Here is a 16,786-nt window from a genome sequence, read left to right on the forward strand (position 1 = left end):
CATGCTTGATGGTCCCGAAAATCCTGATCAGAAGTAGGTCCCATTGACCTACTTAAGCTTAACTTCCCCCCAGAATACTTAACACTTCAGGTTTAAGCCAGAAACCTATGTTAAAATTTAACACCACCTATGAACTTCCTCAAAATAAGCTACACATTTCCTTAAATGAAACCCATCCTTTCCAAATATATTTAACAAAAGTGGCATGAGGGAATGGGATTCAATATAATGTTCACTTTGTGTGAGCCACAATTAAAAAAGAGTTTCCTGCAATTCACAGAGCTATATGGAATTCTGTGTCCAATTGTAATAAAAATATAGCTAGCTGCTTGCTTCTTCTATTATGAAAAAAACTTCAGCCTTTCTATCACTGGTGGTGATTAACTATCACTCAATGGAAAAACATGTGTTTTGTATGCACAAGACCCAAATTTAATCTCACAATTTAGGGAACAACTACTTGAGATCCCAGAAAAGGACTGCAAGTGAGAGTACACAAGCTGAAGCTAGTTGGACAAGTGTTTTGATCTAACAGAAGGGAGTTTCTGTTCCTAAAATCGCCTCTCTTGGATGAGAGATGGAGTGTGTATGTGTGCCAGATATCCATCTTTATCACGTAGGTTTGTTAATATTTGTATATACTGTACAATAACAAAAATCTAATGTTGCTAATCAGGCAAAGAGCCCACAGCCAGAATACAGACACAATTTCATGCAAAGTCTATTCCATAAGCATTAGGCTTAAACTGGCTTTTCAAGGGCATATATCTGCCAAACATCATGGGTGGTAATGTTGGTGGTTGTAGCAGGAGAACCAGCAATATTATTACTGCCATAGAATTTCAGAAAGTTACAGAATAATTTGATTCCTGTTAACATAAGCTTTGGCCTTCAGAATCCTATTTCCATTTCCAAAAGTGAATGCAAATGTAGGGGTGCATTTGAAAAAGAGGAAGAATTCCTGCTAGATGAGTCCCTTAGAACTTCTCAGAATGCAGAAATAATCAGAGATGCTACTTTTGAGTTATATGAAGCATGGAACATTATGGATTTAGTCTAAGATGATAACAATCTGTATGATGGGAAAGAATGGAGAAGTCATGGATTTAATAGTCTATCTATGAAATCGTAGCCAAATGGCTATGAAGGTAATTTAGATATAATTAGGGACCTACTGCAGAAGAGAAAATCATCAAATTACTTCCCCTTTCTTCAGCAAAGCCTTTGCTAGCCCTTTTCTTAGCACACCTACCTCTCTGGTCATTTGTTTTAAACATGGGAAGATATTAGGAAGATATTCCAGGCATAGCAAAGGGAGCAGGGAGGAACTGGAGAAAAACAGACGTGTCCAAAAAATATGCACAGAACAGGTAAGAGTATGTACAGCTGTTCTTGATCAGTTTTCTCCAATTTGTTGGGGAATTATGGGATTTGTAGTTCAACATATCTCAGAGTTCCAGGATGGGAAGGCCTTGTCATTACCTAAAATTAATCACCCTGTTTGTTAATGTAAAGGATTGCTTTGTTTTCCTTGCCTCTGCATTCTGCATTGTGAGTGACCTATTCATTCTAATTAGCACTGAAAACCAAATTGGACAATTGCAATATTTTTTTCTGATAGCCCTTTTTGCAGAATGTGATGGAAACACAGCCTAAAAGCCTAATTAAGTTTGCATACCAAATCATCCATTCCATTTTAAGACTGTGCTGAACAGCAAACTATGTCATAATTCCTAGCAATATTCATTTACTGCATCTACTTATTATGCAATATGTATCTCTTTGATTATATGAGTGCACTCAACTTCATTCCCTTTTACTCTTAAAAGTTTTTTTTTTTATCACTATGTTTTCAGCCTGGTGAAAAATTCTAAAGAAGTTGGTTACTTGCTAAGTTCTTTGTTATTCATTCTAGAAGAATGTGGGCTTACTATGAGTTTTGGTTCATCCCATTGTTAGCTTTTCTGACCTGATGCCTATGGCAGATACTTGAGGGGTAAGAAGGAGTTACAATATGCAGCAGTCGCCTTGTAACGTCACTAGTCAAAGACACTGCAGTTTGGTGGGTAGAAGAAACAGCCAAATACTGACGCATCGTCAAAGAGGTGAGTTGCTTTTTAACAGAAACTCATTTAAAGCCACAGCTAAAAGCAAAACACTGGCAACAGATACTCCAACCTCTTATTGTTGCCACAAACACAGGCTTATGAACATGTCTGGTGAGATTGCCTTGGACCATCCTTTCAGCAATTTTGCTGTGTTTCTGAATACTCTTGGGGCAGAGCCTTTCTTCGGAGCTCACAGAGCAGTAGGAGACTTTTAGTGAAAAACCACTTTGCAGCATAGACCCCCCTGTTCGAATATTATTCAGCTTCAGTACAGAACCATTTTTTCAGGTTATGTTTCCTGAAAAGGCTGTGCTACAATTATTCTTAAAAACATCATTGAATTGGACTTACCAGGTGCAAATCCAGTGGATCTAGTCTGGAGACCACTCCAGCCCCGCAAGCTCAATGGCAAACCGCTCTTTTTATTTTTTAATCAATAGAGACCTCTCCTGTTCCAGAGCCCTACCCTGCAGTAGAAGGATTTCCCTGCATCTATTGTGGGAATGTCCCCCTCAATAGGACAATGCAAGCTGCAGATCAATGGCAGCATATTGCAAGCAGTAAAAAACTCAACTGCTTTGCATCAAGCCCCCCGCAACACACACCTTTTTGTACCTCTGCACTGAAGAGAACAGATATACTGGCACATTTTTTCTGTTCTTTTTTTTAATGAAGAGACTACCACGCTCTTTGCTTTCTGACTCATGATTCATGGTCACTCAATATTTGTGACTTGTAATGGTGAGGACAAAGCAAAAGAAAACTAGGGCAATTTACAATGAGTTGGGAATGACTCCCCTTCCTCCTTCCTGCATTCTTTATGTGTCCCTGGCAAAATGCAATTGCTGGGATGACTTCACTTTGCAGCATACCTCTCTCTTTTCATTGTTTTCGGGAGGCAAGAAGGCAAAGGTGAAAAAAGGTGAGGACGAGTGAAAGGGAGAAGCAGTCTGAGGAAAGACTGGAGACTGAGTACCTAGGAATGAGTATGCACAGATATCAGTCCCCAAATTAACATACATTTTGCAATGATTTTGAATTTAAAATGAGATAGCTGAACTCACAAGATCTGCAGAAGCACAGATCTTCTACAATGTTGTTGGGTTGTGAAATTTGGGTCATTTTAATAATAAATAATATTTTAAGGGCTGGCAGGCACCGTCTATTAGTATTAATGCTTCCAACCCAGCTCATGTTTGTAAACCATGATTTCTGGCTTAGCACAGTGTGAACCCAGCAAACTGTAGCTTATTCAGTAAATCATGTTTTACCATGATGTATGAACCATGTTACCAAGTCTTCCTTTGGTCTCCTCATATTCTTAATATGTTCCTTTTCAAGTCTGAGTTTCCAAACTAACCTTATCCATCTGATATTATCTCTTTGGACTTTAAGCCTCATAATTTTCCAGAATACCTGACCTTTGGGAAGTTAATGGCAGTTGAAGGCCGAGACATCTGGTGAATACCAACATTAGCGGTTGTTTTGCACGCATTTTCTATACGTAAAATGTTTCTACATTCCTAAGACAGATTTTATCCAGGAATTGAAGTGGGAGACACTTTTTTTCTGACAATTTAGGTGCTTTGCTTTTAGAACATAAAAAAGTAAGGATTATGCACAAAACCCACTCCTTCCTGTATTTCTACATGACTCATATTTCTGAGTGTGACTCATTTGGAAGGCAGCTTCCTGGAGTAGTGACTCACAGAGAAATGCAGCCAGCAGGCTCCTGTAAAATAGTCTAGGTAGTGTCCTGACAGGGCACAGGAGACCCTGTCATAGAAAAGTTACTCAGCAGTTGCTTAAAAAGAGAAAGCTCACAGCCAACACAACAGAAAAGGCATAGATCGCTTTCACAAAGGAAGTTGCAGGATTATTGAAAAAGATTCGGTTTTTAAGGCACACTGTTTTGGAGATTACATTTTAAGAAAGCATCTGAAGGAAAATTAGGGATTGTGATGATCACGTCAGCATAGCTACACTGAATACAGAACTGCCAAGATTTTTGTTTGGCAGGCAGGAAGAGAAATATTTGAAAACTAAAAAATAATCCATTTTTTAAAATGAGATACTTTGCGCAAGTCCACCACTGATAAGATAATCATCCCCAAGGCTCTGTGACCTCTCATTGCTTATTTGATGTTGCCTGTGAATGTGAGTTAATACAGTTTAAGAATTTTTAGGATTTGCAGTTTTATTATCTTTGGTATTTTTTTAACTACTGACTCTTCCATAGGGGTATGACATACCAATCAGTATGTTTTGTTTTGAGCTCAGAACAGTTGGAACAAATGTTTCCAGATCCCCATTTTTTTTTAAAAAAACTTGTAAATGTAATGCTTTAACTTGCTTTGTTGTTTTCTTTACAGGAAAAATGTGGGATGTACAGTTTAGTAATAAAAGAAGAAAGCAAGTTCTTAAGCACTAATAGCTTAGAAAAAGGGTTTTCCTTGAATCATGAGAAGTTCAACCTGATGCTGCTACTAAGACTTTCAAAGTTTTACGAACACTGACTTGCCTACATTAGTTTATTTACTGATGCTATTTTCAAACATGTTTGTAAGATCAAGTAAATTAGAGACATGGTTTGATTTCCAAAATCTCTCCTTAACCCAGGAGAGAATTACTGAGAAAACAAGTCATTGATCATTGTTTTGATACCTACAAGCAAAGCCCATAAACAGTCTTGCATCCTGTCATGCCTAATTCAGGAGCAGTCTACATTGTCAGAGAGGGAAAAAGCCCTTGTTTTTGGATTAGCAACAGAGATAAAGACACCAGGCAAGTTGCAATCTAAGTTAAAAGGCTGGTAGGACCAGACTAAAAGAAATGGCAATTAGATCACCTTTATTACAAAAGGCTCTATAAAACAGAAAAGGGGGAGGACAGCCAACCTTTGTGGTTTGATGAAAACATTTAAAACATTGAAAGTATGTTAGAGATGCTCCTACAAAGTATCTCCCCTAGGAGACCATGGCTATTAACAAGATACTAAGTTCACAGAAATCAGATTGGGGAAATTGTTTCTCTCGGTCCCAGCCAGATGCTTTCTCTCACTGTAGTTTCCCTTTTGTTGTTCTTCTTCTTTTGGACAGGTGACTACATTTAAACAAAGCAGTGGGCTGAAGTCAGTCAACCACTATTTTAGTTTTTTCAGAAAGCTTATGGGACCATTATGAAGAAAAATATAAGATGGTGCTAAATGCTGGTGATTTAGAGCAGGCCAGCTTCTCATTTTTTTGAACATGAAATTTAATAAAATACAATTGGATGGGCAGGAAGCCTGACTAGACACACTAGTGGCCCTGGGCATCATGCAGAGGGAGAAAATGAAATCAGCCAGTTCTTCTATTGATCCATTCATTGATTTGGAGATGTGGTTTTTATATCTTTATTTCATTTGGAGCTGATGAGAAGAAAAGGGAAGTTTCACATGAAGAAAGAAATTTGGTTAAGTGAAAGTAAATTGTCACAGAGCTCTTATCAATCCACACAAACTCACTTGTATATAAAAGCATTCCTTTAATTAAAAAACATTTAAAATATTGCAGTAAGCAAATAATTACATGCTACATTACTGGAAACATTGCATATTCATAGCACAGTTAAAATAAAGGTATTAAGTATATTAGTGCAAAGAACAGTCACTGGGATATCAATAATATGGTATTCCAGGGCTTTCACGGATCCTGGATTAGGAAAAGACAGGTTTGGCAAACAGGGACAATTACTCATGTTCTCCTACAATTCCCCTTCTGTTCTTATGAAACAGAACTTGCCTAAAAGCTCAAACCAGTTGAGCACTGGGTGCAAGTTGCTTGGCTGATCAACACCAACATGGAAGACTTCTTTGCACATCTGCTAATCAGTTGTAAAAACAATCCTGTCTTGCAGTGGTCTAAAAACGACACTCAAATATACAGTATTATCCATATCAGGGGTGCCACATTGATTTTTCCCTTTGTGAAGAGCATGCTTGTTCATATGATTCTGTATGGAAAATAAGTCTACCAGCTCTGAACATTTGTTTATTAAATGTTATTGGAGTTCAGTTTAATGTTCTGTCCATGGGAACCCAGGCATTCCTGTCTTACATGCACAAATTTAGTAAGTTGACTTAGTTGTGTTTGAACTGGAGGAATAAGAGGGCGATTTTCTTGGGTATCTGTTTGAAGAGAGGGAGACTTGCATCCTCTTGGTAGTGCGCACACTTCGACAGAGGAGGGCATTTTTCAGATTATCCCTAAAGTCTTTTGAAATGAAGTAGTAGATAAATGGATCGATGCAGCTGTTTAGAACAGAAAGGCAAAGCACTGTGATATAAGATGCGTATATGTTACTGAGGCCGCTGCTTTTGATCTGGGCATAATGGACCACAAGCAGAATATTGGCAGGCAGGAAACAGATCAAGTACATAGAAAGCACTGTAAGGATGAGCTTGATGGCTCTTCTCCTTTTCTTCCCAATCGTTACATCTGTTGTGGAAGCATTAAGAGTCCTTATCATGAGAATGTAAGCCACAGAAGTGAGAACAGCTGGGAATAAGAAGACCCCAATGGCCAGGGAAAGGAAGTAGTTAAACATGTCATTGGCCAACACAGCCTGAGGTAAGACATCATGACAAGTGGTGATGTTAAGGTTAGAAATATAAACAGTTTGGTCAACAAGATACAGTGGCACTGTGCCAAGCAGTATCAGTACCCATACTGCCGCTGAAACTCTCACAGCAATTTCCGAGTTCTTTCTTGAGTGCAGGATGGGGTTTGCAATTACCCAATACCTTTGCACGCTGAGGCATGTCATAAAAAGAATAGAGCAGTACATGTTTCCATAAAAGAACCCAACAAGTATTTTGCATAGGATTTCCCCATAAATCCAGTTGTTGCCATTAATATGGTACGCAATTTTCAGAGGGAACCAGATTACGAAGAGGAGATCTGCCAGAGCCAGGTTAGCCATATAGATCACTGCGGGGTGTTTCTTCTTTGTTCTGAAGAAAAAAACCCACAGAGCCATGGCATTGCTTGGCAAGCCAACGATGAAAACTATAATGTAGATCACAGGGAAGAAAACTGTAGTCAGTTTTCCTGTGAGGATTTTGGCAGCGAAGTCATCTATGTTGTACGCTTCCTTATCTGTTGAATTGGTTTTATGACCGATAAAGCTTCTTCCTTTTGAAGAGTTACTTTGGTTTGTCACTAAAAAAAGAAACAAAGCAAATATGTTAAGCTACTTGGCCATTAATTAACAGTCTCCCATACAGCCTATATAATGAAGTAACAAGTTATAAATACATAATTGGTACCATAATTCATTTGCTTTGGGATAAAATTACTGTTGAGCTGAAAAGACTACACAGGCAACTTGACTCCAATAGGAAGACTAGTAAGACAAACTCTACAGCAAAACATTCTTAAGTTGCAGCACTTTAAAGTGACTTTCTTGTGGCTGGAAGAGAGGTGGCCCTTGGTTTGGCCCCTGAAAGGTTCAGGGGACGTGGCCAGCAATGTCACGAGGCCAAACTTGGGCCAGATTTTGAGGTGCCTTAAAATAGGTGCCTTAAAACTCTAAAAAAAGAAAAAAGATCAGTCCAATGTAGGAAGGATTGGAGAGTTTAAGGGGTGAAATAAGGGCCTTAAATGTATAACTTAACATCCCTATTTTTCCCTTTACTCTTACTTCCAAATGTTGCCCCTGCATATTCCAGGAACACAGGTAACCTGCTGCAGATTGCGCTCCTGCATTCTGGATGGAGCCAAACGGAGGGACAAAAAGGCACGATCAGCTCTGCACCTTTTCTTGCTTTTTAATGTTGAAGTCTAACTCCAATTTTATAGATGAATCTTATCTAGTCTGGGCCAGAATGGCAAACTTGGAAAGGCAATTTCCTTTTTTAAAAAATTAATCTGTTGCCGCAGTAGAGGATTTTACTGTAAGCGAGGGAGTTTTCAACTGGCTGTAATCAAACACATCTGGAGGACAACACAATAGGGAAAATGTTGCATATCAACAAGAAAAGTTCTAGTTTAGGATTGTCCCCAACAGTGTTGCTTTCTATAAAGGGAACAGGATGCAATTCCTGCAGTCTAAATTGCAGAGAATCTCACCTCGGTTAGATCAGAGTTTGAGCCTGAATTTGTAGGCTATTATGGAAAAAGCTACACATTTATTAGAACAAATGCATATATCAAATTTCTACTTTGCCCAGCTAGTGTGAGCTGGCCAGCACAAAAAATATATGCAGCCCCGCCAATCTTTTTACTTTTTAATTTCTTTTTCAAATATTTTCTTCAAGGAACTCATGGGGATATATATAGCTCACCCTATAAACACTCATTTTTTGCTCAACAAATAACATATGCATATTTAATAACTTACAACCAGTTTTGCTTCCGACCCCATTAGATTTATTTTTATCTTAAGGGTCTAGAAAACAAATAATGGGGTAGGATATTTTTATTTTCCTAGAAATGCCCCATCCCACTATATCTGTCAACTGGTATTATAGTATAAACCTGACATTGAGAATCATGCATTGATTCGCATGTAACTTCACCTATCCTGATACAAGAGATTGAGAATTAGGCACAATATTCCTGGCTACCAGTTCCCAGGCATTCAATATGACCAGCTCATTTTAATCTAGCATACTCAGGACAAGCTTATTTTACTGTGCAGTTTACATTACATCCATGCCCTTGTGTGGGAGACCATTACTTTTAATTGGACACAATGGGTCAGAAGTTCACACGTTAATTTATGCAAACTGAGTTTTTTTTGTTCACTGGAAGAGTTCATGCTTTTGTACAGCACCCCCTTGAAACTTCCCTAGACAGGAAAATAGAAACTGTTTCCCTTATGTAGAAATTATGTACTTTGGCATAGGCAGAGAGAAAATCCTTATTAGGCAAAGACACATCTTCATCTAAGTAAAGGGCATTTTAGGATTTTTTCATGTTGAGCAATTTAAGGTGGCCATGTTATTTTGCTCTGTAGAATATACCTCAGAGTCCCAAGCTCTTTATTCTTTCCCAACATTTCAGATAAGTACAAGCTAATGAGGGTAATACTGAGTATTAAAATTAAGACACTGCATTCATTGATAAAATTATTCCATATGAATTTGCACTGATCCTCTAATGACTCCCTCCGAATCATGGAGAATTTTGCTATAATTAAAAAGATTAGTTTAATACATTGAGAACGAACTGCAGATACATTCTCCTTTCTTTTTCCACCCGTAGCAGAATCAAACTGCAAAGTTACATCTATTGAGCATAAGCCAAGGTAGGAAGGGCTTCTTGCTTTATGACCATATACCACTTGTTCATGTTGACACACACATTCATATTCTTATATTGTATGTAAATTCATCTGTCACTTCTCTTAGAATCTAGCATCATCTTTATAGTCTAGATTAGAATTTCTAAGCAATTAAAATGGAAGTAAAGTGAACAGAATAGTTATAGCTGCTTAAGCATATATATATGCTTGCTCCTTGGGAGGAAAGCTATAGCAAGCCTAGATAGCATATTAAAAAGCAGAGACATCACCTTGCCGACAAAGATCCACATAGTCAAAGCTATGGTTTTTCCAGTAGTAATGTATGGCTGTGAGAGCTGGACCATAAAGAAGGCTGAGCACCGAAGAATTGATGCTTTTGAACTGTGGTGCTGGAGAAGACTCTTAAGAGTCCCCTGGACTGCTAGGAGGTCAAACCAGTCGATTTCCTTTAAATCAACCCTGATTGCTCATTGGAAGGACTGATAATGAAGCTCAAGCTCAGATGGTCACCTAATGCGAAGAGAGGACTCTTTGGAAAAGACCCTGATGCTGGGAAAGATTGAAGGCAAAAGGAGAAGAGGATGGCAGAGGATGAGATGGTTAGATAGCATCACTGAAGCAATGAGTGTGAAACTGAGCCAACTCAGGGAGGCAGTGAAGGACAGGAAGGCCTGGCACAATATGGTTCATGGGGTCACGAAGAGTCGGACACGACTTAACGACTGAATAACAACAACTATATACACACACACACACAGAGTAAGCACATTCATTCAAGGAAGGATACTGTGACATTACTTTTATACAAGGCTAATTTTTACACTTCCAGTCTAGGGTTATCCTTCTGAAACAGCCTTATGACTTCTTATGCTGTTTTGAAGATGTATTAGTTGCCTTGTCAAAGAGAGTATGATGATGTTACAACAACCAATTTTTACTTACTAGAAAGCAGATAGTTCTGCCCTTACCAATTAAGTATACAGACAACAAAAAAACAATGTTCAACATTCTCTTGTAAGAAAAAAAATACAGTGGGTTTTTGAAATAAAGCTCTTTGGATCTTTTTACTGAAAGTCAAAGTACAAGAGGTACTAGTTTGCTACAAGTCAGTAGTTCAAATTGTATTCCAAGAAACACTGAACTGGGACTTCTCAAGCAAAGCAATAAAGGTGGAAAAAGTTTTGTGAACTTCTGTTGTTCTGGAAGCCTCTGTAGCTAGAGATCTACCCCTCAAAGGAGTTAAGAAAACAAACTTCTGCTTCTGCTCTAAAGAACCTGTTTCTTTTGCCAACGTTAGGAACTAGGTGTGGGTCCTCAAGTTAACCTTTGATTTATCAGACAGAGGAACAAAAAAAAGCTTCAATGAATAAATAACATCACCGCAGCAACTCAGTGCACTGGGGAATAAGTCCCAATGAACTAACTCCTGTTTTGATTACACAAGAACCTTTTCTATTACTAGGACTATAAACCAAATTCCCAATATGGTGCCCAGAGCACAGTAATACACCCAAAGAATCTCCCTTGGTACCTCAGGCTTCCTAACCTATCTGGCATTTCCCCTTTTCAAAAAAGAAACGGGGAACGAACCTGCGGACAACCACCAGAGTCCAGCATCTTATTTCCAAGAACGGCCCCCAACCTTCCTCACAACATTAAAAAGAACGGGAGGCTGCAGCCGGATACCCTTCACTAGGCTGTCCTCCTGCTGACCCCAGGAGCGTCAGGATAAGCAAAAGCAGGAAAAAGTGCGCTCTGGGGAGTGGCGATCAGTAGGAGCAGGAAGGAAAGGGCAGGTAGTACTCCGATAAAGCAGGGTTTGTCCCTGGTCCTGTCCCCACGGCAGCCATTTTGTTGGGAGGGCAAGCCGCCCCCCACCCCTCGTCCAGCAGCCCCTTGGGGGGGTTCAACGCACAGCATGTTCCCAGAACTGCCAGTCTACCCACCAGCCCGAAAGGTGGGAACTCCCGCGCCGACGGAAAGGAAGACGAGAGAGGGCGAAAACTTCCCAAGCGCAGGGCTCCCGCTTCTCACCTGTAGCGCAGACGACGGCCAGAGCTCCCCCCAGGACCAGGACCCTCAGCCAAGGCTGGTGGAGGCGCCCCATGTCCGCGGCACGGCACCCACCAGAGCGCCGGAACTTCCACTTCCTTTCCCGTCGGCACCCCGGGAGTTTCACCGGAGTTTCGCTGCAGCCTATAAAAAAGGAGAGGGCGGCGGGGGCGGGGCCTGTGGCCACCTTTAGGGCGGTCCCCCCTCGCTGTGTCACGCCGGCCAGGTGTCCTTTGAGCCTGCGAGGGGCGGGAAAGGCAGGAGTTTCGCCCGGCGCCGCGCTGGAAAGCCTCTCCTGCGCCGAGAGCGAGACCGAGAGCGCGGCGCGGCGCAGCAGAACGCCGAGCGTCGCACGCGCCAGTTGGAAGGCTAGACCGCGTCTCTACCCGCTTGGAAGCTCTTCCCTGGGAATGACCGCACCTGTTTCAACAGGAGCTAGCTCTGAACTGAAAAAGAAAAACTCTGTGCGTCCATTAAGAAGGTCTGAAGCGCGTGGGGGATGTTTTTATTAGAACCACCAAAATGACCTGAAGCAACCATGAAGCGAATCCGTACCTATAATCGCAAAGTGTCAGCCCGGAGCAGGCCTGTCCGTTCAACGCTGAGGGACCGTGCATATTCCTTTGCGGCCTCTGCTTGGAGTCTCGCGGGAAGGGAGGAGGCCGCCCGGCGCCCAAAGAGAAGGGCTGCCCAGTGCGGTGTCTCCTTTCCTTGTCTACCGCAAACTGTAGAAGCACCTTTCTTTCTGTTGTTGATAGCCACCTATCCACACCTACAGTTGAGCCTGATGCTCAGTTTTCACTTCTGATAACATAAACAGTAGGGTAGGTCAGTGTATCTGAACCTCAACAACTTTAAGATGTGTGGACATCAATTCCCAGAATTCCCCAGCCAGCATCTTAAAGTTGCCAAGTTTGAAAAACACCACTGTAGATGAATGTTTATTGCTGTGTGCTGAGCCAACTTGTTTTCTTCCTTCTGTCTCTCTCTCATTTTTCTCATATTAAAAAGGAATAAAGAGCCCACAAAAAACCAAAATGAAACAACACTAATTTGCATACAATAAAACGTTTCCCCTAGTTTTTAAGCACCAAGTAATATTAGTCTATCTGCTGCATTGATAAAGAGCAAGTTTATGAACAGAAAGCAAACATCTATCTGTAATCAAAGATTGATGATAACCTGGGGAAGGTCTGTCTGCAACACTGAAGAGTGACCTTTTTTGCTCTCCTCCATATTAGATAAAGCCGTAACTCTTCATAAAGTGACAAATTCCAAGTTTGGGGTGTGTAAATCAAAAGTACATTTGCTCTTTTAAAATGTATTTTTATAACTCCATATGAACATTCCTATGGACATCCAACCCAAATGGGGCAATCAGAGAGAAGACCACAGCACAGGAGCAAGTATCCCCTCACCAGTTTTATAATCCCTGCATCTCTAGACTGCTTTTTATTAATTAACAATATTGATATCTCTGCTGTTCTGTTGTTGATCATCAGCACCTCTTCTTAAACATGATGACACTAGCATGATGAAATACGCATCATGATGTATGACACAAATTTCAGCCCTTCATTCTTGTGTAGCTCCAATACATGCAATTAACTAAGGGTCGGAATTTGTGCCCCAGTGCCGCAAGACACGTTTTCTCCCTTACCCTCTGTTGCCCCACCCTAACAGACACTTATGCTGCTGATTTTTTAAAAAATGGGAATATAGTGCTTTATTTTTGCTGTGACATACGTATTTGTATTTGCAAACTGCTTTGGGGTTTTGATTTTAATCAGAAAAAGCCAAAACTAATACAAAAATATCTGGCCTCTTGCATATCAAGTATATAGATGGAATCAAAAATCAATACCAGGCTAAAGGTACATTTATGTTTTAAAAAGCATATTATTTATCTTCAACTCTAGTTAGCTCACATCATTTAACACTAAGTGCTATGTTTAGGGCCTTAAATGCCACTATATCCCATGTGGCTGGAGAAAACATTCCTGTGCAGTCTATAGATCAGAGTGGCCCCAAAACCATCTTTTTGCACCCCCTGGAATGTGATAGCTGAAAATCAATGATGCAATTTCCATTTTGAACTGAAAAATGCAAGTGTAACATTTTTTAAAGGAACTCCCTAACCAGGAAATGAAAATGGGAAAGCCTGTCTGCTGAAATCCTTCCTTACCCCAAACTGTATTATCTTCAATCATAATAACTGCCCCCCCCCAGGTAATACTGACCCATTTGTCCTCTGACTGGGATGTAATCACACAGGTATCCTTCTAGGCTGGCGTACTCTCCTTCCATTATTTTCACTTATCTCTTCACTTCCTTAGTTAAACTGTTGGGAGAAGGAGCCTAGTCACTTTAGCCAAAAGCTCCTCTTTCTTTTTGGTAAAAGAAAGTATTTCTGTATACACCAACATGATGCACCTTTGAAAGAAAACTATAGTACAGCTGGAAGGCAAAGACACACACACACAAGTTTCCTAGGTGGGTTCCTTTGAAGGGGACAAGTAATAGCCATTTTACAATAGTAAAGGTTGATGCTGGTCACATTTCACTGTGGCGAATAAATCTGTGGGAGGGACACTACCATCAAGAAGATTTTGGCACTAGTATTCACCCTTCCAGTGCCAGAATGGGAGGACATTTGGAGCAGGACTTCAATTAATGACCTTAGGGCATGCCTTGATACATAGGGAAGAAATGTTCCATAGGTACTCAGATCTTAAGTCATGAAAAGTTATATAACTCAAAATCAATATTTTGAACTGGACTTGGAAATGAATTAAGAGCTGGTGAAAGCAGTTTGGAACAAATATTTAATTCCACTTAAAACTTTGCCACATTTTGCACCAGCTATAGGTTCCACATTGCCTGTAAGGGGAGGCCTATGCAGAATGCATTATAAGAGGGTTACCAGAGCATGAGAAGTTATAAATTTCCAACAGAGATTGCCAGACTAAACTCATAAGAGATATTTACAAAGGTCACTTGAACCTATTATGACAGTGATGGATCTATGAGTACTGTATGTTTTAACTATGGACTTGATCCTTCAGGAATCCTTCAGAATAGAATGAATCCCATTTCTCTGGACTAAGATACCACCCAGTAGCAGTTACTATTATCTGGATTAAATCTCAATTTGTTAGCTCTCACACAGTTATTACTGTAGATGAGTACTCGTTTAACATGTCTGTGCTGAACACAATTCTAAACTCTTCCCCCCCCCCCCGCTCAATAGTTTCATGGAAAAATTTTATATAAGGGGGGAAAAATAGGGAACCCTGTGAGAATGCCACAACATCAGATAAAACATCAGGAGAATTTCCAGCAGCATCTTTTGGAAGTGCCTGTGAAATTACAAAGCCCAAACCCTGCCAGTTTCACTAAGAAGTAAGAAAAAGCTGCAGAGGTGTAGATCTTCATAAAGCTGGTAAAATATTTTCCCTTTTTCCCTTTCATAGAACAAAAAAAGTTAGAATGGCTAGGACAGCCATTCTCAAGTGTATATAATTCTATGGAAGATGGTGGGACAAATGATTGAAGAAACATAAATGTCAAAGACTAAAATTACCTCATTTCATAGTGATTTTATTTCAATTGACTACATTGTTTTACTGATTGTCTAGTTTTATGACATGTTTCTTTTCAAGTTAACTGTAATGGAATTTTTAAAAAGTATTTGCCCTCAAATCTGTTTTGGATGAGAGGTATCTTGCAATTTTGAACATTGCTATTTTGACCCCAAATGATTCATTCTTTTTCTCCCATCAAAAGTAGATTTATTTACAGTTGCCAATTACTGATTCATTTAGCTTGAAGAAAACTCCAAAATAAGGCTATTATGAATATTTTAAAAGTTAGCACATGACAAAGATCCAGAGCAAACAATGCAGTGAAAAGCTTTCAATAACATTTAAATTGCAAAGAAAACTGAGTTTAAGAACTTGTTCCTTCATTTTTGGATCTGGTTGATCTAATCCAGCTGGACAAGATTACATCAATTTTGTAATCGGAATTGGGGAGGGAACAACTCTAATCACTTTATCCTTGAATAGTGGGTGTAATCTGATATCTACAATCTCATGAATCATGAATTCAGGCTGCAGGTCTATCCTGAGATTGATTTTAAACTGCAGAACTCATGGCCACACTTTTTTTTCTTCCTAGCGTTTTCCCTTTTTCAGGATCAACTAAATGTTGATCCATTGGTTGCAACAGGAATTAATTGACCGGCTTGTCACCAGAGCCTGACGTCATGGACGGAGAGAGAGAGACTGGCCCAAAGTCACCCAGCTGCTTTCATGCCTAAGGCAGGACAAGAACTCACAGTCTCCTGGCTTCTAGCCTGGAGCCTTAATCATTAGACCAGTGTTTCTCAACCTCAGCAACTTTAAGATGTGTGGACTTCAACTCCCAGAATTTCCCAGCCAGTATGCTGGCTGGGGAATTCTGGGAGTTGAAGTCCATCCATCTTAAAGTTGCTGAAGTTGAGAAACACTGCATTAGACCAAACTGGTTCTCAGAACTCATGGCCGCACTATCTGTCCTAATTTATATATCCTATCCCAAGATATCAAAATGGGGAAAATATTCTTCTGTGCTTTGTAATAACCCTGATGCTCTTTCCAAACTTTCAAGTACATGAATAGATGTGCATTCCTCACATAAGCAAAAGGAGAAGCTTTTTATATGCATGGAATTACAAAAGATAGCAACAAACCTATCATTCATTTATTTATTGGTTGGATCACCTACACTTTCATCATACAAAAAGCATTATGAAGTATGAATGAAACCCACAAAACAATTCTATACATATTATTAAACACTAAGTTCTGTGCATTTGATAAATCATGCTGACAACATTGTAAAATGCACCATTCATTCTGTTAAGGAATGACTCAGAAATAACACACACTGACACCTAAATTACAATTTATTTATGTTATTTATTTAAACAATTCAGATGCTAGAAAGTTCTTATTTATTTTCTCCTGCTATTTATTATGCTATTAAAGAAAACTTGTTTTAGCTTTAAAAACTCTATTAAAAATGAAAGTACTATTAGGCTGCAAAAATCTTTAGTTCGCTTAAAGAATGTTATTAGAATATTTCAAGCTATTCGTAATCTTTTGTCAGACTTTGATTAAAAAAAAACAAATGACAAGACAAACTATCTTGAGGTCCAAATCTGGACTGTTCCTTCCATGGTGAACAAGAACAGAGGAATCTTTTCTATGTCATGTATGATTTACAACCATTAGCTTATCTCCTAAGAATTTCAGCAAATCACCATTTTTAAAGCAAGTCTGAGCAGGTTTGCTGCC

General features: G+C 39.6%; 1 protein-coding gene across 1 annotated transcript; it reads right to left on the bottom strand.

The window, feature by feature from the left end:
* Window positions 1–5,600: 5,600 nt before the first annotated feature.
* Window positions 5,601–11,795, bottom strand: F2RL1 (F2R like trypsin receptor 1). The gene is made up of 2 exons (XM_007436278.3): window positions 11,430–11,795; window positions 5,601–7,309 (listed from the first exon to the last, which is right to left on the bottom strand). Exons 1-2 carry the CDS (start codon window positions 11,500–11,502, stop codon window positions 6,216–6,218), a joined length of 1,167 nt encoding a protein of 388 aa, XP_007436340.1. The 5' UTR covers window positions 11,503–11,795; the 3' UTR covers window positions 5,601–6,215.
* Window positions 11,796–16,786: the final 4,991 nt, after the last annotated feature.

This window comes from Python bivittatus, unplaced genomic scaffold, assembly GCF_059951505.1.
Source record: "Python bivittatus isolate LINGU-HERP-01145 unplaced genomic scaffold, Pbiv_v1 ctg000850_np1212, whole genome shotgun sequence".
Lineage (NCBI taxonomy): Eukaryota > Metazoa > Chordata > Lepidosauria > Squamata > Pythonidae > Python > Python bivittatus.

Coding starts and splice junctions, on each gene's coding strand:
- F2RL1 (XM_007436278.3), bottom strand. CDS start 11,502: ATGGGGCGCCTCCACCAGCCTTGGCTGAGGGTCCTGGTCCTGGGGGGA. Junction 7,310..11,429: donor GGCCGTCGTCTGCGCTACAG/GTGAGAAGCGGG, acceptor TTCTTTTTTTAG/TGACAAACCAAAGTAACTCT.